The following is a 27446-nucleotide window of genomic DNA, read 5'->3' on the forward strand; positions in this document are numbered from 1 at the left end:
CTTATCCTAGTTCAGTTTTGTGGGTTTTAAAAGCTGAAAAAGATACTGGTCCAGTTATTTTAAATAACCATTATTATGTTGGTGATAAAGTGACAGGCAAACTTTATCAAATTTTTACTTTCTTGTAATTAAATTTCAACTTTGTAATATTTTAAAAATTGTAATTAGATTAACTAAGGTATTTATATAATTATAATATATTAATAAATAATTCATTGTATAATGGTGTATTTCAATTATCAGTAAAAATTACTGTGCTTTAAGATGAGATTTTAACATTTAAGTATGGTTAATTCATCAAAACTATTAATAGTTCATAAAACAGAGAATCCATACATTGATCTATATAAAAGCATTTATATAATTGGAATAAGTATTATCTAAATAACAACAATTATTAGTGTTATTTCATCAGGAGGCTTTCAATTACTGTTTTTAAGAACTACTTTAGAATAGAGAAAAAATACTGCTCTTTTATTATTTAAAGTTTAATATATATCAAACTTATATAATTTTGAATATGTTATATTATGTAAAGTTTGCATTTTATATACATTTTTTGGAATAACTATGAGTAAATATTAGGAAATAAGCAACTTACAATAGTGAAAATATTACATAAATAGAGGGAATATTTATTATCCACTTTATTATAAATTATACAAATAAGGTACCATATTTCTTTTCATAACATATTTAAAATATAAATATTTTGCAATTATAAATCAAGTAACACTGCAAAATAGTTCAACTAACATTACAGAAGAAATAAATAATCATTTAAAATATGCAGTGATAAAAAATTACTCCGTTAATAAATATTTCTCCTTAAAACATGATTATATAAATAAAAATACGGAAAGGAATTAATCTAGATTGTTAGAGATAAAGACAATAGACACTTAAAAAGAACTAATACTTCATTCAATATTCCTAAGAGCACTTATCATTATAATTTTAACAGTTTTCTTCTTTTTTCTTTTTCAGTAATTGCAAACAACTCGAATGCTATAACAAAAATAATAATATAAATTAACACAGTAAAAATAACCAAAGTGAAATTTTTACAGGTCACAAACATTATAAAATAACATAACCTGGTGGATGACCAACAGAATAGTCAAAAACAAATTTTATTTAGGAAGTGTCAACAAACTTTAATGCTATTACTGCAATAAATTCTGTAGAGAAAAAATTAAAATTTTCAAAACAATAAAAAAACATAAAAATACTCCTATTCTCCAGTGAAACAACTTTTTCAAATCATTTCAATTAAACAAATCACACATGCACACATTAACAAAAAAAATTCTTATACTTAAAGAACAAGTAACTACACTTCAGATATTTAAAATACATAAATATAAAATAGTAATCTTAAAAAACTGGTATGCTATGTCTGACATTATATCTTCTTTTCTGTCTATGTCTACTTTAAAATTCATGTTCGTAGTGCGTTTTTAGTTAACAATATAGAAAAACACTAACAATATAAGTCATGATATTCATGCATACCATTCTAACCTGAACAAAATAGTTGATTACAATATTTTCATAAATTGGACCATTGCAATAGCAATAACAGAAGATTGTAGGTTAGAAATATAAACCATTAATTACAGACAAAATTTATGAATATTCAACAAAAAAAGAAACAGCAGGTAAATGAGAAGTAATGAAGCAAATCATAGAAAATAAGCAATATTGTCAAATCCAACCATTTGAGAACACTGGTCAACTATTAACTTAACAGTGTAGGAAAAAACTGCAAAAAGTACAATATTCAGACTGAAATGAAAAACAGAGTGTACATAGCTGCAATAGCACACAGGTTACATAATTTAACATTTAAGCAGCAATTTAACTCAATGAAAATCATGAATATGGGAAAATATAAGGTAGTAAGCAAGTTAAGTTTACATTTTACAAAATAAGGATGCAGGATGACTGTCATAGAGGAATTCAAAATTAACAAAAACTATAAAAGGAATCCTTTGTTAATGTTAAATAACAAGATGATTTTTAATTCAAACATAATGTATGATATTTTGAAGTGACTGATAATGATAAGCACTAATAGAGAGAGGGGGCAGAAATAGAATGAAGTAAAGCAAAATAATGTTAATAAACTATATTTTAATAGGTGCATAGCTGATAGATATGCAATAAGAGTTATTTATGTTTTAAATTCATGTAGCCCTATATTATTTAAATACCTACTTAAACAATTTATGGATTGCTTGACGGATACATCTTGATGTGCATGTATAAAATGGGGTTCAGTATTTTATATTTTATATCAATCATGAATTTTTTTTATCATATTTTTATTTTTAAATATAATGTGAAAAATACAATAACTGTTGATGCCACTTTTTATTGATGAAACAGCTGTTGTAAATTAGGCTGTAAAGAAGAGACAAAGTTAGAAGAAAAAATATAATATTTATAATCATATTGTTTATTGAGGTAGTAATAATACATCAATAATCCAATCACCAATGGCATAATCAAAATCATCCTCCTAGTGGCAGTCTAGGAAGAAGCCTATTTACAGCAAAAGTTAGCTGTGAAGGTATAGTTTATGTAACTTATAATAAAAGCCAGTGTACTTCAGCTGATTTACAAAAATTTTCTTTAATTCTTTAAACGTGGTGTCATGAATATGAAAATTCAAACTGGAATATCTAATTAATCTCTCATCATTACTTTGAGCAAATTTATTAGAAACTGAAGAGTTTACCTGAAACTCATCTAAGCCAGTAACCTTGTCATACGAACCCATGTAACAGTAGAGTGCCATGATTTTTGCTACTTGCTTACAAATATTCTTACCAACTTATAGATATTTACTCATTTATTATAACTTACACAATGACTAATTATTTTAGATTTTGAACATTTTATAATAACTTTAAGTAGGCATTCACAATAATTAAACCTGGAACTAGAAATTTGATATTCATTGTTTTGTGTAATAATCTTTTATATTAGTAGCTGGATTATTTCCTTCAGATACACATTTTTGGGCAATAATAGATTATTGACTTGATAATAAATAAAATATAATGATAAATCTACTGCAATAAATAAAATACTTACCCCTTGCCAGAATGCAATAATTCAAATGCTTCATTAATTTTTTCAAATGGTAATTCATGGGACACAAAATCATCTAAAGGTAATTTTTTGTCTAAATAAAGTTGTACCAACTTTGGTACACTATCCTTACTTTTCCAACCTTAAACAAAAAAAGGAACAAAATTATAATCTAAATTTATCATGATCAAAGTTTTTACATCGGCAATTATTTTTATGAAATTCAATTATTCTAACAATTTAGTTTTATTTAATCAAAATTTCATACAATTATTTAATCCAGTTGAAAAACTTTTATTGCCTGAGAAACTCACAAACACAAACATAAAAAAAGTAAAAAGATATTTCCAAGTGTAAAAAACTACACATGAAACTGACATTAGGATAAATATGAAGAAAACAATGTAAAATTAATGAAAATAAAGGTTTATTTACTTTTTTAACTTTTTGCTATTTAATTATCCTTTAATTAACATTACCATCCACTCTCTGCCAATAATGAGCTGCCATGTCATCAGCTGGAATTATCATTACTACTAGATGGTACTTTATCTAGAATGCTTACATAGAAATATTTCAAACATTATTACTATTGCATACATTATGTACTGTCATACTACATCAATCTCTCCATTATCAAATTGCATCTGGAATATAATACTTTTTAAATTAATACTGAATTTCTTCTTTCTCTAATTTTTTTCCGAACAACTGATCCATTCTGTAAGTTTTAGGCATCATGCCATCTTAATTTTGTTGGATGAAATAAAGAGTAAAGTACAGAAGTATCACCTAGCACTGTAATCTTTTCTTAAATGGTTTGTTTTTTAGGAAAACAAATTGTAAAGTAAAAATTACTTTACTTAAAAACAAAATTGCATTAAAATGATGTTAATCACTTGCATTTTTTTAAATAAGTCCTTCAGCTAAGAAAAACTTGTAAACAAGTTGGATTATAATTTGCTAATTTAGATATTCTTGGCCTTGTCTAAAAAAAAACTGATCCTTCCTGAGTTGAATATTTCAGATGTTACCTTTGAATAACTTTATTCACATTTCTAGTGTGATAATATTATTCATAATCTTAATATACAGTGCTGCTAACAGATTCTATTACCATATGCAGAGTTCAAATATCTTAAAATACCTTGTTTTTCTAAAACAGGTGCTCATTACAATTAATGGCAACTTGAATTCACAGTCAATACACCTACAGTGTTGCCAGAAAATTTAGGGACTGGCCTAAAATAACACCAACTTTTGAAGACAGGTAGTTTTAAAGATACAAAATAAGAAAATTATGCAATTTGACAATACATAATTCAGTAGTTAATGGGGTCTCCCTGAGCCTTATAGCATTCCTTCATCCTCTTCAGCTGGAGTCAATAAGCTTCAGTCACTCATCCTTGGTAATGTTCTGCCAAATCTATGCCAACATAAACTTCAGCTCAGTTTTATTCTTAGGCTTTTGTTTGGCTACACATTGAGCTACCATATTCCATATATTTTCTATGGGGTTTAGATCAGGGCTCCTCGCTGGCCATTGACGAATTTCAATATCTTGCTTACAAAACCAGTCCTTGGTGTAGTGAGAGGTGTGACAAGGTGCATTGTCTTGCTGGTAGATAAAATTTTCATCAACAATTTTTTAACAGACGGTAGCATGACTTCCATTATTAGGCAGTATTTTACACTAATCATACATAGTTCCTTCAACAAAAGAAAGCTTCCCTGGATCCTCTGATGTGATGAAACCTGATCATCATGGCCTCACCACCGGCCTGAACTGCAGGAGCAACACAAGCAGGCAAACATTTTTCAGTCTTTGTATGTCAGATCCTGATTCTCAGCCCAGGAAATGGTTCAAATTGGCTTTCATCTGAGAAGACAACATGTCTCCAAGTCTCCTTTAGCCAGCCAAGTTGGGCCTTTCACCAAATTTTGCGTTGCTTCTTAGTCAGATCATTTAGCAAGGGTTTGTGGAGTGTATAGGAAGAGTTCACACCTACTTTCTGAAACCTTGAAGACACACAAATATTGTCTTTGTCATCTTCCTGCATAACAGACAATAAATCATTACTACTTGCATTTCAGTTTTTATGACTCAAAGTTAAAAGTTTTCGAAGAGGTGAGGTTTTGGTGGTCTTCCACTTTGCAGAGCTTAAAAAAACTGATATGGCTTCACTTGTGCAAACTGATAACTTGCCACGTGATAAATTCACACAGATTATTGCCCCATTTCTGTCGAATTTACTTTCACATAACAATAAAAAGTATAGTGAGGTTATAAATAACAGTCTTGACATGTAACGAGAGAATGCACATGCAACCGATCAGATACATGGAGAAAACAGCTATGCAGTCAGAAGAGATTCAAGTATTGCTAATCGTGAGATACTGTGAAATGTATATGTTTATGATTGTAGCTCATGCTGAAGATCGTAGAATTCATCATGATAAGAAAATCTTCACGCAATTTCAGCTATATCATGCAACACACATATCTTAAGCCACACAAATTATATAAAAATATTTTATTAAAAATAATGAAATTTATTCAAAACAATACATTATGATGCTGGAACAAACAAGAAATTATATTATTTGCAGAAGAAAATGGGAACAAAGTTGCTGAAAGGAAACATTTTTTAAAGAATCAAAATTTAATTTCTTATAGAACCAGTACTAAATATATTATGAAACAAAAAAAAGAGTATTGTCTTGATGCTGATGGAGCTGTTTTAAAGTTTGTAGCAGAAAAATGTTTTTAAAGACTACAGGTCTACAGGTATACATCAATACTTAAAAAAAAAACATATGCTATAGAGAACAGATACCTCCAAAAGCAGTTCCTTTCCATGTACGTCCAGTGACAAGTTGAAATGGACGAGTAGAAATTTCTTGACCGGCAGCAGCTACTCCAACAATAACAGATACACCCCATCCTTTATGACAAGATTCTAATGCAGCTCTCTAAACATAATTAAAAAAATAAAAATAAAATTAATGCATTCAAAAATGTTTATGCAATTCAGATTTTAAGAGAAGTAGGAAAGGTGGCTTGACCTGATAAGCATCTCAACCTAAATTCAGTTTGGTTTTTTTGTATGTTCACCAATTAGTATAAGTCATCTCCTCAGAATGGTGGCTGATACAATTTTCCAGAAATCTATCTAAGAAGATAAGATGAAATATAAGAAAAAGGGAGAGAAAAAGAAGGACTTTATAGCAACTAAATATGTTAAATTTAATATTAACTAAAAAAAAAGCTCAAAAAATGTATAATTTGAGCTATTATGCAAATATAAAATCTTCAAATCAGAAAGGTAGTTGATGATAGAAGTTCTAAAATTGCTGGATATGATCTTTATTTCCAGTCATGTAGAACTATACGCCAGCTAATGTTACTAATATTATTTTCATCACGTATGAATTATGTATATTATTAAAATTTTGTTGTAATATTAATTTTCTATATAAATAGTTAAACAAAAGAAATACAGATATAAAAATATTGCTGGATCAACTTTCTGAGAAGTAATTAATTTGATAACATCTAAAATTATCAGGTTTTATTTTACGTTCACCGAGTTAGGTTTATTACAGTAATGTTTACGATTTGATTATTTTTCTGTTGTTTTAATTATAATTCTATTATCTAAATACTGGTTATAGTAACTGAATAACTTTATTAACCATTAAAACACACACACAATATGTATACTACTTTGTTAAAATACAGTTGCATTTCTTTATTTACCTTTTTATAAATTGATACTACCATATTATAAATTTACACCCTACAACTTTTAATACTTTTTTTTAAATACAATGAAATATAAAACTTATATTTTGAAAACATCTTATTTTTTACCTTTCAGAATCAGAAATCAGAATTCTTATTTAAATTTTTATTTTTTTCACTGCAGCATATTGAAAAAATAATCTATATTTTAATTAAAGTATACTGCAATGTAACTAAAGGTAATATTTTAGGGCATAAAATTGTTCAAAGTCACTTTTGTGAAATACAAATAATTAACAACCACACAACACTAAACAAATGCTAAAAAATAATCTTATTTGTTGTCAAAAATCAGGAAATACAACTATTAAGTAAGCATAAATATTCAAAGAAAATACTATAATATAATAATAAATATGTAATACCATTAAATTAACATTTCCGACACACTCAAATGTATAATCTAGACCACCATCAGTTTGTTCAATTAAATATTCTTGAATTGTTTTATTGTTAATATCTTTTGGATTAACAACATCAGTACAACCAAGTTTCTTGGCTAAAACAAACAAAAATTGAATAAATTAAATAAGTAATCAGAAAAAATGTTATTCGATACAGAAAATCCTACATCAATATGGAATTCATTCAAAACAGAAGATTAGACTTAATCAAGACATGAAATTATTCTAGAGTAAAATAATCTGTTTTTGAGGATCTACACTATATCAAATAACAGCAAGGATCAATTATTTATCCATCACATATGAACTATTACAATCTTTGAGAAAATGTAAAGCTAGAGCAACAACATTTTTAAATTGCAGGTAGATTATGGAAAGCTACTGAAAGAATACAAGAGATTTTATTAGAAATTGTTCAATTTTTACTCAGAGAACAACAATGAAGGCAGCAATGTTAGACAGCATCAAAGCAGTTTGTAAAACACATATTCACACATACCAATGTTTTTATGATAAAAAAAGATTACATATTAATATACTAAAACATGCCATGATATATTAAATGAACAGATACAAATCAAACTCATTTTTTGGCAACATTAATATTCTAAATACATGTCTACCTAACAAGACTGACAACAATGTCAGCTGACACTAAAGTGAGAACAATACCAGAAACTGAATGCGTCTGCAACAGCAACTGAAAACAATATGTGTTTTAAAAATATTATGTCATAAGCTTTGAAAGTGCTTTTATTTATTAAATTTCATTCAGTTTCTTGTCAAAAATATGATAAGTTTTAAACAGTTTTGACTGCCATCGTCAAGAACATAGTAGATAGTTATATTTTATTTATTTCCATACAATTTTGTAAAGTACATCTGAATCCACTTCATCCAATTATATTTACCAATGGCATATTTTGAAGCATTTAAATCAATTCCAAATATTCTTGAAGCACCAGCTGCTTTACATCCTAATATAACTGCAAGACCAACAGCTCCAAGACCCCAAACAGCACAAGTTGAACCTTTTTCAACATTTGCTGTATTCAAAGCAGCACCATAACCAGTTGAAACACCACAACCAAGAAGACAGGCTTTACTTAATGAAGCAGTCTCATCAATCTAAAAAATATTTTTTTTTTTTACACGAGAAAAATTTACAGCTAGTTTGCAAATATCACTAATATATGTGTGTATACAAAATAATAAGCAATATCAGTCACTAAGTTCAATCAGAAATAACTAATAGAACCAAGATAAGATATTATCCAAGATAATTTATTATTTACTATATAGATACATTATAAAAGATAAATTAAAAAAAAAAGATTTCTATTAAATTCTTTTATCATAAATTCTATATCAATTCAAAATAAATACAAGTTCTATTCAGAAAATAACAGAACTTTATTATTTTTTTAATCTTTATAATTTTACAGTTTATTGGTCCTTGGCCCCTTCAAAGTACTCTCCTCCCCTATTCACACACTTTTCCCAGCTGTTTCCACTTCACGAAGCAGTCCTGGATAGCTTCATTTGAAATGTCCTTTAAGGTCCTTGACGAATTTGGTTTATTGTCATCAATACTCCAAAAGAGCATCCTTTCATCACCTATTTTCATTTCAGAAAAAAAAAATCACAAGGAGCTAGGTCTGGCGAGTAGGAAGGCCAAGGAAGAACAGTCATCTGATTTTTGGTACAAAACTGACAAATTGAGAAAGCTGAGTGTGCAGGTGCATTGCTGTGGTTTCTTCACCACAGCAATGATGAACTGTCTTGCCACAACTCTGGTCTCCTTTTGTGGATTTTTTCACATAACCATTATAAAACGCCTTGATAGTATGCATGGTTCACTGTTTCACTTAGAGGCAAGAATTCAAAATGCACAATTCCAATAAAATCAAAAAACATAGAGCATCACTTTGACATAGGATCGAGACTGATGTGCTTTCTTGGGGCGATCCTTTCCCGATCCATTGTGATGGTTGAACTTAATGTTGTAGTTGTAAACCCAGCTTTCGTCTATCACTATGATCCTTTGCTTGAATGTCTCATCATCATTGGCTTGTTCAAGAAGTTGCCGACAAACATCCACTTGAAGTTCTTTCTGCGGTTCGGTCATCAAACTTTGCAGCAACTCAATGCAAGTCCAAGTTTTCAGTCAAAATATCATGGCATGATCCAATGGAGATGCTAACTTCTTCTGCAAGTTCTCTGGCAGTCAATCAGCAATCTGCACACACCAGATTGTTGATTTTCTGAACATATGTGACATCAGTTGAAGTTGAAGGCCATCCTTCAATTGGATGGCCCAATCAAGGCCTGGTCGAGGGTCATCTTCAATTGACTGAAGAGCACTTTTAAATTATAAAAACCATTCGTAATATTGTGTACAATTCAGAGCACCATCTCCGTAAGCTTGTTTCAAAAGTTGAAACGTTTCTGTGAAAGTTTTACCCAGTTTCATGCATAATTTTATGCTGTATCGCTGCTCCTGAAAATCGCACATTACAAAAATCGCTTTTAACACTTAAATACGTTGCACTCAAATAACAATAACATGAAAACTAAGACATCAACAATCCAAGAACATGTGGTTACAGGGGAGGTTATGTAGAACACAATGCTGCCAGCTGCACATCACTAAATAACTCCACTGGTATGTAATTAAAAATGTTCGGTTATTTTCTGAACAAACCTTATATAATGAAAAAGAATGAGACTAAAAATAATTACAATGCATTAAAAAGACAATTTAGACAATTTAGCTGAAAACTTATAATGCTTATAATTAACAAATACTTGTCATGTGATATATCAAATTATTTATTTATAATCAAGGCTCACAAGTCCTCTCACAAAACTTTATTGACATAATACATTATAAATGATTTAATTAAAAAAAAATCAATATTCCTAATTTAATCCAACTTAAAACTCACAATGTACATTTAATAATGATGTAAAAAAAGATAAGATTTAAGCCAACTGCTTTGCAACCCACAGGATTCAGATTTTTTCTCCTTGTTTTATCTACATCAGATTAATAAAGCAAAAAATAAGAAACACAATAATAAAGTAAATAACTGAAAGTAAAACTAATACATATTTAGTGTTAGAGAAAAAAATTTAGTGTTAGAGAAATGATTAAATATTTTATAAAGAAAAAAAGAGAACATTTAAGGTAATAAAAAATTCTTTTAACCAGTAACATGCTATTTCACATATATTTATAAATTAGCGAAATAAAAAGTGCATTTAAATTATTAAACAAATATAAATAAATATTTTATTCTGTTAATTTATATTTTAATACATAATATAAAATGGATCAGAAATTTGTAGGTGTGTTACTCCACAGATAAAAAAATGAACTGCCCTGGAATTTGGCTGGATATATTAGGGGAAAGTGTTTTACAAAAATTTTTATTAAAGCAACATTACAAAATGCAATAAATTATAAAATAAAAAAGTCAATTTCAATCTCTATTATTAATTTAAATACAAATAATATTAAAATAAATAAATGAAGATGTCAAATATAAAAAATAACTATAAAATAAATAACAATTCAGAAGTGCAAATGAAAATTATTTCTGCACACATGAGAATTGTTCAAGAAATATTTGACCATAGCCTGTGAAAAAAAAATAGCTTACAAAGTGTCTTCCAACCCTAGTCTTGTTTGAAGTAGTCCTCTTGTTACTCCACACAATTAACCCAATGGTTTTACTATTGTAGGAAACTCTTTGTATTCTCCTTTTCAAATAGCTACCTCAGTTGTGGTATTCTGTTTATAATTACGTTCTTCCAAATGACAAATTGGGTCCCTTTGAGTCGCATATACAGATCGACGAACAACCAGAATTCATAAAGAAAGCATAACTGTGAGAAAGGAACCTGAAAAATCTGAGGAATTGCATGTTTGCAATTACACATTTCCGAATTGTTATTTATTTTATAGTTATTTTTTATGTTTAACATTTTCACTTATTTATTTTAATATTATATGTATTTAAATTAATAATATAGATTGATCCAAGAGTGATATGTTATAATAACACAATTTCCACCTTATTATTCTCACACATCTGGCCTCTTGAGCTGAACTGCATCACAAGATGATACAGAACCTCTAGGTAATAATTTTTATTGCCAGTTTGGTCTTCTGATAGATATTTTTATTGCAATTCTGTGCTGACTGAACTTTGGTTTCTGGGTCATACCCATACAATCAAGATTCATCACCAGTAATTAGTCTTAAGGAAGTCAGAATTACTGTAGGTAAACTCCAGCATGACCTATGTAATGTCAAATCTCCTTCTATTCAATTGCAGCTTTGGCATGACTCTTATCATCCACTAAAATCACATATATGGAACCATCACTAATCCCATCTGGAATTTCTTGAAAGGTCAGCTGATGATTTCCAACTTTACTGTCATTTAGATTTTCGCCTTTTGACAACCTATTCATACTCCGGCCACTATCAACTGAAGTTCAACCATTTGAAAAAGGTTATACCACTTTTTAATCTATGTAATCTCCTTAATCTTGTTCCTGAAAGTCTGCTTGTGTCTAATCTTACAAACTGTATCAGTTTAATTTTTACCAAGCATTTAGCAGAATTGATGCAAAAATTTTTCAAAATGTTTGGCAATAATAGAAGCACCTGTAACACTAAAACACTTATCTGTTGTTTGACTACAACAAACAAAATGTTTTACTATTTGCATTCAAATATTTTTTGAGTAAAAAAAATTGGTTGGATACTTTTTCAACAGACCTCATTATGTAATATAGGCGTCAAACAGAGATGCAGTTAATTCAAGTTTTTATTTTTTTATTAAAATTATTTTAAAATGTATTGTCAGAGTAATATATTAGTTATACACAAAATATTTCTTTTAATATATATTTGTGATTACCTTTGAAAGAGATATTTCAGCCACAACTGTATATTCACTGAATGTAGAACATCCCATAAAATGATAAAGTTGTTTACCGCGGCAAGTAAATCTGGTTGTACCATCAGGCATCACTCCTTGTCCCTAGTAATTAAACATTATTGTTAGATCTCAAAATAATTCAGTCCCAAATGTGTAACAATTATAGATATTAAAAAAAGATTATGATGTCATACTGGAGGTATAACAGTAATAAGAATAAATATTTGCTACTGAATCTTAATTTCAATACAGAAGAGAAATAATTTAAAAAACATTTTTGGTAATTTTTAATCAATATTTACTGACATCAGTAAGACATATGGAAGTAGCTTAAAATTGTAAATAGTAAATATAAATAAACTGCAAAAAACGTTTTTTTATTACAATGCTAAAGTCAACAAAATCTATTTTTGTTAGATGGGCATTTGCGCATATGTATGTATATAGGCCTGTATTTGGTCTTATAACTCAGGACCCTGTTGAGTGATTTTCTTTAACTTGGTAGAGAGGTACTACCTTTGGTGGAAAAGAACGTATTAAATTTTTGCAAAAAGTAGAAAAATGGGTGGGGGTGTTTTGGTCGAAAAAGAATTTCTAATCTTTAGAACACTTGCAAAAAGCATTTGTTTTTACAAAAGTTGAAATTTTTTATGAACATATGACCAAAGGTTTTTATTCAACATTCACCCCTTCCCAAAGATTGACTTTATATATTTTCTTTTTTTAGTTATATCTTGCTTCAAAAAAGGAGTTAATGGAAGTTTTTTGCATCTACATTTTCTATATCATTACACCTTTAAACAGCTATAAAAGTTTTTTCTCATCCCACTCCAATGGTCTGTAGTAACAAAAAATATTTTTTATAATTTTTCTAAAATTATTTTTAATTAAAATCTATCAAGCAAGTTACTCATATATGTAACATTTAAAATTATAAAATCTCAATTTTTCATAATCTTTTCTCTAGTATGTTTAAAAAACAAAGCCAAAAATTTTCACTTCCTTCTTAGAAAATTACACGAATTAGAATTGTAGTTTTATCTTTGTATTTTTTTAAGAAGTTATTTATTATACGGATTATTTTCTTAAAAATTATTTTTACCTACATGCTTTCCCTTGAGTATGTAAGCCACCAAAGTGAAATAATTTTTTTTTGCATTTCAAATTTTTAATGGTCAAAACATATTTCATTAACCAATAAAGTTACAATACTTAATACCTCTCCATGGATGATTAAATTAAAAAAAAATTAGAAAGAATTATTTAAAATTTAATTTTTAATTTATTTAAAATGAATTTTAGTAAAAATTTTAACTATTTTAATCAAAAACATATTTTTGAAATTGTGATCCTAATATACTATTTATTAAATATTTTGGTTATTTCTTTATTTTTCTGAGTATCTTGGCTTCAGAAATTAAAATTAAATCATTTAAATGTAATCAAACAAGTAATTTTATATTTAACAAGCATAAAATAATCAGTTTTTTGTATTTGTTATTTAACCATATATCATAAAATTAGAATTAAATATTTTTACATAAAAATATTTAAAAAATTCATAATTTTGTTTATTGATTGCAATAAAAAATTATTATTTTATCATAAAGAAAACAAATAGAGCTTAAAATGATTGAATTAAAAATGAATTACATAACCTGATGAGTGTTGCTGAGAACATTATACAAATCATTGTCAACTTTTTTTTTTATATAAAATAAAAATAATTATTTGGTTAATTTAGCAATTTACCTGAGTGATTCTTATTTTGCCGCACAAGTTTGTCTTTGGAGATTTACAAAATTTGCATTCACCACATTGTGGAATGTATAATGGGACAACATGATCGCCTGTTTTATACAAAATAAAAACATATAAATTAATTTCAAATTTACAACATTAACAGATTAGTTTAAAATTTCCAAAAAAAATGCAGTAAAGCCCTTGTTATAACATTTTTTAACTGCAGACTATTCTATTCTGAAGATATGATTCTTTTATTTGCAGAAATAAACAATTTATAAAAATTTCAAATAATTGCGCAAGTTTCCACTTAACAGTCAAATCACAACAGTTTTCATGCAGATAATTTGTATTTTAGTTACCTAAAAAATTTAAAAGATTATTAAAAATTTTAAAGATTATCTTATCTTAACTTTTGCAAATTGATATCACCAAGAAGGTGATATTAATTTTCAAAAGTTTTAAAAAAGCTTCTGGCACTGATAAACTGATTAGGATTTAGGATAAGCGCAAGGATACACAATTAATGATGAATAATTTTGGCTAGGTGGCATCACTGTTATGCATTTCTCATATGTTGAGAAAATTACAACAAATTTTAATAAAGAATAAATAATCATAAGAAAAAATCAACTAATTTTTAAAAGGCCTAATTAAATTTTTTCTCTTCAAAATTATTTTATTATTTACCTATAAGCAGCAACTTTACATAAAAAAGATGTCTTTTTCACAAAATAATATATAATTTGAATTTTACTATGCATCTCATTTTATTAAGTAAGTAAACTTCCTAAAATACATAAATAAATACTTCACATTAAATTAATTTAAAAAAAATTGTTTGTAAACAATATATGAATTTCAATAATTTTTAGGAGTTTGTACATGAATTGTCAGGAATCAACTGTCACTTCTACCTTTGCTTTAATCTAGTAATGGTAACTGTCAATTTTTTGACAGATTTTTTTTAACGTAAAACTGTTGAAAATTGACAATTTTTTTATTTTTCTTACTTTTAGAAATAAGAAAATGTTCTGAGGAACATCAGTATCATAGCATATTCTTTGTCATAACTTTTTTTAATTACTTTTTATCCATAAAATGTGTGGTTAATTTTTAAAACAAAGTGATGCTGCATTTTCATAACATGAATATAGTGATGGTACAAGTAACAATTCTGATTTTCTAGATATTAGTGAGGATGATTACTTGAATATTACTTCTGAGTATGTATTCTGGGAAATTTCCTGAACAAAAAGAAATCTGCATACTGATAACAGAGAATATTCTGTTAAATATTACACTAAGAACAGGTAAATCCAAACAGAAAATAAAATTATATTCAAAAAAGGCTTATTAATACACCACTACAAAACTTTCCTCCTTATATATATATATATATATATATATATATATATATATATATATATATATATATATTTATTTAATATTCAAATGTTTTGAAATTTCAGATAACTATTAAAAATGCTCAGTAAAATGTATACCTTACAATTTGCATTATCACCAAACCTCAATTTGATTCTAAAAACAAAATTTTGGTTTTTTTAAACACTTCAACACTTTTTCGATTTTTATTAAGTTTATTATTACATTTACTACATGAGGGGAAAGACAGTCTTTATTGGGCCCAATTTTTGGAACTATATGTTTATTTACAAATAAAAATATAATTTTTAAATTTGCTGTTAAACCAAAAATTAAAAAAAAAAAATATATATTCAACAATTACTTTTAAATTAATCTACAAAATAAAATAAGTAAATAAATTATAAAAAATAATTATCATTATTAATTCATTTAAATTTAGAAAAAGTAGTGGGAAGTAAAATAGTAAAACAATGCTAAATGTTTGCTTAATCATTGCAAAACAAGTAAACGTAGGTGAATTTTTTCCACTTACAATTTTTTTATAAACAATAGATTTGTTTGGCAAATTGAGGAAATCCTTTCACAGATATTTGATGTTTTAAGCTTCTCTGAAAAAGCATTTCAGAATGCAGCTTTAAAAGAAAATAAAATTTCAGTCAGATAGTGTACATCAAGATAATTAGGACTGAAAAAAAAATCAAGTGTGTAATTAATTTTTAATGTGAAGTTCATATACTTTTTTTTATTCTGAGGGCTTCTCTTTACTTCATGGTATTTTCATTGTGAAGAAAATTTAAAAAAAAAAGGTCCATGAAAAACCTAAAGACAACAAGGTGACATTGCTATTAATCTATCAATGGTGGTCATTCAAAAGCCTGCTTATTTGACTTACCTTGCTACTGGACTTAAGGAAAGTGTTTTTAACGAGACAAAGCATACTTTTCTGTGGCATTATTTATATGTGATGTGATCAATATATTAAAAAGAAATATGACAACTGATTTTATGTTGGTAATTGAGATGTAAATATATCATTATATAATGTTAAATTATAATTTAATTAAAAATCATACACAATCATTTTGATAAAGCAGACTGAGGTAGATCTTCTCTGAAAGTACTATACATCAAAGAATAACAAAAGAATAGATTCAGAAAACAGATTTTGCAAACAAATATAAGTTTTAATGGAAAAATTACAACAATTTCTAAATAATCAATTTCAAATTTTTTACATGGTATAAAACTCTTACGTCTACTTGGTGAAAGTATGAATGCAAATATCTGCAGGAAATGAGAGTAAATGTTTTAGCAATTAACCTTCAATATTTTTTATTAAATGAAACCATTTCAAACAAAAAAGACTGAGATTTAAAAAAAAGGTAATAATAAAAACAAAATGATTAAAGGAGGTTTCATACCTTGGAGAAACTATAAAATGGAACAGCCAAGAAAAAATAGCCTGAGAAGTCAGACAAAGAAAATATAACTGGCTTATTGTCATACATAAAACATTAACAAAAAATATATCTCTAAAAATGCAAAATTAAAGTATTTGAAATGGTGATTTATCCAGATGTGTTATGAACTACAGTGTACTTTTAAAAAAATTCTGAGTAAAAAAAGATCTTTAAGGAAAATATTTAATCCTATAAAGGACGATACACTTAATGTATATGAACTCTCCACAAAATACTGTACCAGAAACTTAAAGAGATAGCAAATCAAATATGGTGCATGTGAGAAGATTGGCTTTTATATGTCTCATTTTAAGATGAGTAATAATAGAATTACCAAGAAATCCTTATTTTTTTACTAAAACCATATATTGTAACAAAGTTAAGAAAGATTTAAACACAGACAGAAATTCCAGGAATTAATCAAGAAAAAATTAAAGGGAGATCTTGGATCGAAGAAGATCCAAAATAAAAAAATTGCAGTAATAGATGAATTCAGAAAAAGGCCAATGAAACTTAAAATGTATTGACAGGAAAGGAAAGAGGGCAGTAAGAAAAGTGTTAAATCTGGTCTATAGTTGATCAAAAGGAGGAGATAAAATAGTGGTATGAAAAAACAACGAATACCATTAACACTGAGTTATTTTGCTCAGAACTACTTATTTTAATAATGCGAATAGAGATGAGATGTATAAAGGGAAGAGACATTATTAAATTTAAAAGTGTATATGGAAAAAAAATTGGCTTAGATTTTCATATCTTGCTGTAAGAAAGTGAAATGCTGGAAACACTAATCAAGAACAGAAAAAACTGGAGGCCTTTAAAATATAGATCTATAGAAGGATGTTGATAATCATAAAGCCTAACAGAATTCCTAAATGAAGAGATTTCAGAGAACTGTTTATAAATGTGATTGTAATGAAATAAATAAAAAAATCTTAAAAGGAAACATACTGATTACATTTTGAATGAAGAAATCTTATTAAAATGATATTTCAAAAAGAATCAGGTCTTAAAAATTACCTGGTTGAAATGAAGTAACTCCTTCCCCTATACTTTCTACAATGCCGCCGCCTTCATGACCTAACACACACGGAAATTTTCCTTCTGGATCATTACCTCCAAGAGTGTAAGCATCAGTGTGGCATAAAGCTGTAGATACAATTTTAATTCTAACTTCACCAGCTTTTGGGGGTGCTACTTCAACAGTTTCTAAAGACAATGGTTTTTTTTCTTCCCATGCAACTGCCGCTTGACAACTTATTACCTGAAATAAAATGCTTGATGTATAGATAGAAAAAAAAAATATATATATATATTTGCATACTTATTTATTTCAGAAACAACAGGCTCATGTCCAATTAGTTTCTTGATGTAGGCTGAATTTTATAGCATCAATGCCAAGTCTGACTGGGATTTAAATCTGGTCAGGGTTGACAGTATTAAAGTAATAAACATTTTGAATCATGTAAAAATTTTAAATCACTCAATGCCTTTATTTTATAAATGCTGAAAATGGAAATCTTTGACTTTTCAATGGATGTGGTACATATCAAAATGTAATGAACTGCCAAAAAATCAATACTTGTTTATTTCTGTAAGTTCTGATGCATGTTGTGACAATATTTTTTGCTATTTTTAATCTTGATGGAATACTGAACTCTATTTGAGGTATCTGTAATTTTATGAAAACATTTTAATGTAACAGCAGTTATGTTAATATTGTAACGTAAAAACTTATCTCAATTTAATGCACAGATTTATCTGTATATATATATATATATATATACATATACATATCATACAAATATAATTTGTTTTTATTTTTACTTTTTATTCATAAAAATTAAAAAAAAAAACTGATTACTTTTATATAAGAATGACTTAAATCACGAATTGTATATTAATATTGAATGGTTTCTAGTTACTTAACACTAAGAATTTGTGGGATTATAATAACTGTAAATGGACCAAAAAAATAACTTACAAGTAAATAAAATAAAAATTAGATTTTTATGCAAGGGGAATTTATCTTATTATTATGCTATCTCAGAGATCTCCTCCCATTGTAAATTGTAATTTATTTTCTACATAGTCAAATATTCTGAAATCCAAGCAACCACAAAAATATACTTTATAAAATATATATTTCACATTTTTTTATTTTGTAGCAACAAATTTTCAATTTGATTCTAAAAACAAATTTGTGCTTCTGTATATTTTAATTTCCTCAATTCTGAAAGATATAATATTATATTTACACGGTTTATAAATAATAATAATAATTAAAGAAATAATCTTCAAATTTATTGGCATTATTAACTTATGCTATAACCAAACCTACTTACTTCCTAAAGAATTCAATAAAGAGATTTGGTAATACAGAAGTTTATTAGTGCCACTACTAAGGATAAAGTCCATTCCAATTGTAAGCAACTGATTTAAACAACTGCTCTTGAATTTACTGTCCATTAGCCCAAGTTCACTGGTCCTCGGCAGCACTTATAGTTCCCAGTCTAGGGCTTCCACTGTAGTAACAGCAATCTACCCATCCTTTGGTCTATCCAAGTGTAATCCATTTTGTCTCATCTGAATCATCTTTAAAATTCCAGAAATCCTTTCTATTGCTCCTTCTTTATTATTGTTTCTGGATTTTCTTTTTCAATTTACATTCTTCATTTTCTCTCTTTTTTACTCTGGCACTTTACATTTGTAATAATATATGTACAGAAGTCTATCAGCCTCAGCCGGAATAGTTTTATTAACCCAACCATGCTGTACAGCTTTGTTTACATTGATTCCAAACATAAAAAAAGAGAAAAGGAGACATGTTCCTTTTATAAGCATCTGTTTCATGGTGGGATTTCTAAACAGCCTCTTAATAGAAAACACAGTCTTATATGAAAAGAGCTGCATCCATTTAATTTCATAAATACTATGAATGTAATAACTGTAACACGTTCTCATATTCTTAACACAGATCCGGTGGATATTTAAAAAAAACATAATAGAAAACCACTTGCAGGAAAGGGTCAAGAAACAAGAAAAAGGGGAAGATAGTAAGTAACAAAGAGGTAAACTAATCCCAGCGATTGTAAATGAGACAAAAAACTCCAATTAAAAAGTATCTCTGGTCTCCTCCAGCCTGCTCAAAATCCCTTGGGAGACTGCTGTATCTTTAACCACAACGGGTGAAACACATTACTGATCAATAATTTCCACAAAAATCTGCTTAGATATATACTGTAACAAACTGATTTTTCTTAAAGTAATGCCATGTAAGAAGAGGCTCAAGCTTCCTGAAGGAAAACACAACCTCATCCCAAAATTGAGTAGCATGTGGAAATTTTCATGCAGATACTCAACACCATTCTAGATGATATATAATACAATATAAAAAACAAAGCAAGTTCTGAAGAAATACTCTTTTTCCTTTGCACATTCCTTGTCAGCTTCCTGATAAAATCTTTTGAAATTTTTTCATTATTTAAACCATTAAATTATCTTAATTATTCTTAATCAAAACTTCCTGCTCCAATGATTATCTTAATACATTAACAATTAAATTTATTTAGTAGAACAATTAAATTAGATAATAGATTATAAATGACTCCATTATCACAGTCATACTATTTATAATATTATATTTAAATGTTTACATAATTTCCATATTTCATTACATAATGCTTCCACCACATGAACATATATTTTACTAATACATTTTTTTTTCAAGTTTAGGATAAAAAATACATATCATAAGAAAATGCCAAGAGAGCTGTCATGGATTAAGAAAAACTGAGTCTAATTAGATTGTAATCATAGATACTTTTGAAACTAAGAAAGAAATACCACTATACTTTTTTCTACTACTATTCTTTTTTTGTTTTATAAATGACTGATTCACAACATATGCTCAAACTTACATGACTGAATACAGTTAAACATTTTTGTAGAATATATTTCTGCAATAAATAAATAAATATATATATTATATTATTAATACAATTATATTAATATATATATAATTTCTGTAATATAACATAAAAAAAAATATTGCAGAAATTGTTTTATTGAGTTTTCTTTTTATTATTATTGCTATTAAAAATAAAATATGTAATTTGTATGAAAATAAAAATAAATATATATGTAAGTAAATAAATTTTAAAATGTTAATTGTCAAGAATAAATGGTATTTGATTCTAAAATCTTCCAGTTACAAAGAAAAATTTTACCACTTCACTACAGTGGTTGGTAACATTTTATATTAATAGAATTTATTTTAGTTATCAATATAAAGTGTTTTTTTTTGTTGAAATAAAAATTTACAAGGGCCAGAGAAAACATTATTAAATAAAAAGTAGGCAGAAAATAAAACTGTTTAAATTGTCCACAGTAAATTATTTAAAGAATAGAATATAGATAAACAAAATAAAAGATTTATTTTAATCAATTATTCCTGGTGCTATTCTTTTAATTAGGTGCTGGTCTTTTGAAGAATTTCTTAATTATTTTTATTTAAAAAAAATACTACTATTTTATATATATATATATATCTTCCTACCAGTTTTCCAGCTACTGCTGGGTCTGGGTGTGTGTATGTGTGTGTACGGGCAAATACCATTACCGCTACTGGTTTGCCAGGCCTGATGTAGCTGCAGTGTAACTAAAAATGTACTGGTAAACATGCAGTCTAGAACAGACTCAAAACGACCACTCCTGAGACATGTGTTACCCAACTACCAAAGAACACCAATATCCACAGTCTAGCATTTAAAGCCATATAAAAGCAACTGCCTTCACTTGACCTTAGAACTCTCAACTTTGAAAATCAGTTGATTTTGCGATGACAAGTTTAACCAAAAGACAACCCAGCAAGTTAATCTGCAGTCTGGTTACTATTTGAAAATTTATTATATACATATAAAATAGATGGCATGAAACACATGATTACATTGTACGCATAATCTGTAAGATAAAAATATTTATAAAATTCAATAGCAAAAACTTTTGTGTAAGATTAATATCTAACTTTTTTTTGTGAAGAGGTCTTGAAATTCTGACAATTGTAAAAACTAAAATACCTAAAATGTTGGGCGGTCTCATACTTTTCCTTTATAGTTATGCTGCTACAGCAGCAATACAGCTACTGCGAAGAAAGCAGAAATGTGGAATATTGGGTATGGCACGAACTGGTTAAAAAACAGATACAGTTGTTCATCATAAAAGGTCCTAAAGAGCTAAGAAAAATTAAATAAACTGGAATCACAATTTTGAAGCAAAGAAACACACAAACAATATTTTTATGTGGTCAAATTCTTTATAAAAATGGAAAAACTTTGAACTTTTTTGGTTACTACAACATGGTTAGAAAGGAAAGTATATACAAGGGCTTATGATCACATGTAAAATTAAAAGGCAAAGAAAATGTGAAAATAGATATAATATTGAAGATAAAAAAAGTTGTAAGAGTAAAAAACAATCTTTAAGAAAAGAAAGCCATAATATTTTTCTGGATAAAAGTAATGGTGAAAAGGTGAAGGTTTGTTGAAAATTTCTCCTCAATATATAAGATTTGGAAGCAGATTCATTTAAATGAAGTGGTAAAAATTTTCAAAATACAAAAAGAATTGCGAAAAAATAAAGGCTATAATGAAAAAGAAGATATACCTATAATATATACTAATATATACCTATAATATATACCTATATATATAGTATATTATATACATATAATCAACAAGAAAATCAACAAAGAAGCTATTTTTAAATCAGTTTTGTTATCAGTATTGCATATTGTTATAATTTTTAGAGAATTGTGTAAAGATAAACAACAGATCTCCATGAAAAGATGTTTAGAAATTTAAAAAAAAGGGAAACATTCTCGCAATGAAAAGGTCAGTGCAATGCTTGTTATGAATTTAAAACCCGGGCTATTGAAGAATATAACAACCATTGCAATAATAATTGAAAGATTCTGCTAAAGCTGAGAAATATAAGATCAAAAAAATTGCCAAGAGCAGTTCTGAAGTATCCAACAATGAATCTGCAAAGTGCTATGATCTCTCTGATTATTGTGGAAAGATTGATGAGTTATAGATAAAAATTGTATGTCCACAATTTTACAATACATAGGCAATGAAATAAATTTATGAGTGACATGAAAGTAGTGAAAGTGTATCAAGCAACATATTATTCTCATGTATTGTAGATTATTATCATGAACATTAATTTTAAAAGCATTGTTTTGATATCAGATGGGTACATCAATCAAAACAGAGGAACAAACACAACCTTGGAAAATGCCTAAGTGATCTTTTTATGAGTCATTCTATTGTAATTAAACAATTGTTTTTATAGAAAGGTCATGATAATGGAAGCAAATAGTGTGTCCATAGTTCTTAGAACATTTTTTCAAGCTGTCACTAATGCACCATCTGATTACGTTGTGTAAATGTGCAAGACAAAAAGCAAATAGCCATACACCGTAAATAAAGTTGTCCATATGGTTTTCAAGCAATATGATAGACAAAAATCTAACTTTACATCAGTCAGACTAGGAAGAAAATCAGGTAACTTAAGTATTGATGGCATATGCAGACTAAAATACATTCCAGGTGTAAGATAAATTACAAGGCTAATTTCAATGATGGGCGATATATATTCTTCCACTAGAAGACCTTAAGGCATAATCAAATATTAAAAGGCTATACTTGAATCCCCCGGCTATTGTGAATAAAATATACTCAATTTAGTTGAGACTAGGCAGTAGCATACACTATGACTTTCTTACAGGAGTTGATAACCACTATTCACAATAAAACCATTATATTCAGTTATCAGCAGTTTATCACAGTATCACCTAATAATATAACAAAGTTGAAAAATAATGATTGGAGGTTTAAATGTAAAGGATTTCTGTATGAATCAGAACATTATAATCAATCATCACAATTAATTGTCAAAAACTGTCAAATGATTTATAAATACATATGTATTAAAAAGAATGACAAAATACATGTTATTAAAAAATAGATATACATGGAAATTTTAAACAACGTGTGATATCAAATGTAAACATTTCATTTCCTTTTCCCATGGCTGACTGTGAAATGCAATTTTTTTAAAATGAATAATATTTCAAGTCATCTCCATTTAAACAATAGTCTTTATTAAACGTGTCATTTAGTATACAAGGACTCCACTAGTAAGAAAAAAATCACCATTCATTTAAGACAATCTTAGTTGGGAATCTAATGAAAAAAATAAGAACAAAAATTTACAGAATAAGACAATTATTAATTTTTATAGTGTTTAATTAATGTAAAACAGTAACAATATCCTTAAATAAATAATGCTTTCATTTTTATATTTAAATAATCTTTTATGTTTGTTGGTAGGTGTACTCAGATATCAATCATTGTAGCTTAATAAATACGCAAAAATACATCATATTATGCACAATGTCTATTACAGATAAATTTTTAAAAAAATTACAAATTTACACTTTCTATAAATAGATTTAACATTTTGATTAATATAGAAGGGTTAAAGAATTAAACCATTCTTAGTTTAAGTCATGTACATCCTGACTTCCTCTGGGGAAGACACTAACCTTATGACGATCCCAGTCGCCACAGCACCAACTCTGTTCCTAGCCCTAATGATCTTAACCGGAGGTTGTCTTTTTAAACCCTCTAAACCTGATAATACAAAGCGGTCATCAGTTTGGCAATGCCAAACATATGCAAATATCTGCTGAGGCAGATATTTGCATCAGTATATTTACACAACCTATTACCTTTGTATGGCCTCTTCTAACTACGACCACCTACCATAACTTACAACCTTCATCTATCAAATTAATTATTTCGCTGAAGGGCAATCCCTGCACTTTTCTCTAACACCAAAGATTTCACACAAAAATTTTTCCTTTATATAAAATTTCAATTGGACTATGCACTCAAGATTATTACTTTATTGGGTCTTTAAATACCAAAAATAATATCCTCATACCAACAAAACAAGCGTTGCTCATAACAACAATGATTTTATCCTAAAATTCAATTTACTCAAAATCCTTTATTTAATTACAAATCAACTACCTGCTTCACACAGTTTTTATGAATAAAATATCAAAAGCTTTTAACTTTATTATTTTTAAAATTTCCTTTTGTAAAATAAAATCCTTAAAAACTATAGCTAATCAAAATATAACATTTTTCAAGTTTACATTTTTTCTATGTGAACTTGTTTCATTCTGATAAATATGCCTATTATGTTCTACTATTAATAATTATGTAATACACTGCTTCTAAATTCAAATTTTTACACGAATATCGGTGTTAAATAAAATAAAGCAGAATTGCTCGCAAAGCGAATGGGTCTGCCTTTTTACAGAAAACATAATTTGAGTTCAAAACACAATATCAAAAAGCTGAATGTTTGAGTACACATTTTACATTCGTTTTATTAAGAAGATCAAATAGTAACGAAATTTTATCACAAAGTTGTTTATAATTATAAACTAAAAGGAGCAAAAATATCAGTCTCTTTTCGTGGATAAAACTGCTTTGTTTAGGACGTACCTGTGTGCTAAAAATGTATTTTAATTAAGAAGCAGGAAGATATGAATGTGAGATAATACGTGAAGTCACTACAATTCCCTCCGGGAATCGAACCGAAGAGAGCTAATCCAGAAATCACCTGGATTTTTAACAACACGATGTACTGTAGTATCATTTCTAATACTCGATTTTCAGACAACTTAAAACTTTTTATTAAAATAACAAAACAAAAATATTTCTCTTTAATCGTTATATGTATTTTTGTTAGTTAGTTAAACTCTAGTGACAAAAGTTATCTTGAGAGTCAAAAAGCAAAAAAACGTTAGGATGTTACTGATTTGTAAACACATTAATGCCGAACAACAGGTTTACTTACTTTACCAACTGTGTCTGCCATTAATGCTGTATTTCTAAGTACAATAAGTTTCAACTGCTCAAATCCAACAAAATAATGTAATTAATACGATTACGACTTAATGATACAAATTTAAACACCCTCAAGCACATATAACCTCAAAACGCACAAATTCACAAAGTATAGAGAGAGTCAAACGTGCAACTGAATGTCATACAATCATGTTGTAATCCATATTATATCATCTTCCACCTTGACGTAAAATAAACTTTTTATGTTAACTAGTTAACTTTTTAATCAATGATACGAGCTAAACACGCAAAGTCATCGTATTAATTCTTTAAATTAAAAAAAAAAAAAAATAATTTTGAGAATCCAATTTTATGAAAACACTTAAAACATTTGCTGTGTAATGACGGGAACAAGCAGTATTTTCTGTGACTTTTCTTTGGAGTGCATTTACGTAATTAATAATGTTTATCTGAGCATTCGATTATTATTTATGATTATGTAATACTTAATCAGTTTAGTTGCAGAGATAAGTTTCAAATGATATTGCAAAATCTTTTATCAGTAAGTTAAGCAGATAAAATCTGTTTTTTCTATCCCAAAAAAAGAATCATATGTAATTAAATTATAATTAAAATACTTGATTTGTGACAATTATTTGAACAAAAAGAAGTGATAATTGAGAAATAGAGACTGCTTGTTGAGCTAGCAAAACATTTTAGAATGGACATTTTGCAGGAAAAAAATGAAATAGAATACTATGTACCAAAGCAAAATATGCAGTGAGTTGTACCAGAAAATATTTTCAAAGTTATATTATTCGGGACCTTCATTACTTACTATATACCTCATGATGGATTTGTAGTTAAGATTTAACAAGCACACCCAAATGTTATGAAATTCATTTATGTTAAATTAAGTGTAATAATTCTACTGTAACAATTATTTTACAGATATATTGATAACAATTAAAAAAACCTCTGTTTAACCTCTGGGTTCACCGTTAGGATGAGATGAATGATTTGTAGCGTGTGTGAAAATGCCATGTCTGACTGGAATTTGAACCCGGGACCTCCAGATGAAAGGCTGAGATCCTACCATTCATGCCATGGAGGCCAGCAAAATAAAACCATTCATGCCATGGAGGCCAGCAAAATAAAAAAAACTTGAAAGACACAAATGTTAACTATAAACATAAGTCATCTGCTTTTTTTCATGTCTCTGAAACTATATTCTGTTATTTAAACTTTTTAAGATTTTACTTAATTACAATTTGAGATGTCACCATCACACTTATTTTATTCTACTTTCCTACACTGTATCACAGACAGATTTCATCTTTTATCTTGTGATGCAGTACTTGATTTAAATGTAAACTAAACTGCAAGTACATGTTTTACACTGTATAGTACATAAAAACTACACAGAATATCTCATGAAGAAGTCAGACAAAATGATTGGGAGCCATCTATCTTCTAAATCAATTTGTCTTGGCATAGTGACTCAACATTTGGTTGGCCATATTAAGAAATAAGTTTTGTATAAGAAATAAAATTTGTGTCAGATGTCTGCATGTATTATGGGCACTTTTAATGTTAATTTTATTTTTGAGATATTTAATTTATAGATGAAAGAACAAAGATTTATTAATAAAACGTTTATAATG

The 27446-nt window shown here is 27.6% G+C and overlaps 1 protein-coding gene across 1 annotated transcript; it reads right to left on the reverse strand.

Annotated features, from left to right (window-relative positions):
* Positions 1 to 634: 634 nt before the first annotated feature.
* Positions 635 to 26216, reverse strand: Fdh (alcohol dehydrogenase class-3 Fdh). Its single transcript, XM_075375208.1, has 9 exons — positions 25793 to 26216; positions 17876 to 18119; positions 14016 to 14113; positions 12243 to 12365; positions 8220 to 8436; positions 7270 to 7403; positions 5937 to 6072; positions 3103 to 3241; positions 635 to 1008 (listed from the first exon to the last, which is right to left on the reverse strand). Exons 1-9 carry the CDS (start codon positions 25811 to 25813, stop codon positions 984 to 986), a joined length of 1137 nt encoding a protein of 378 aa, XP_075231323.1. The 5' UTR covers positions 25814 to 26216; the 3' UTR covers positions 635 to 983.
* Positions 26217 to 27446: the final 1230 nt, after the last annotated feature.

The sequence above is a fragment of the Lycorma delicatula genome, chromosome 9 (genome assembly GCF_047948215.1).
Source record: "Lycorma delicatula isolate Av1 chromosome 9, ASM4794821v1, whole genome shotgun sequence".
NCBI classification, from domain to species: domain Eukaryota; kingdom Metazoa; phylum Arthropoda; class Insecta; order Hemiptera; family Fulgoridae; genus Lycorma; species Lycorma delicatula.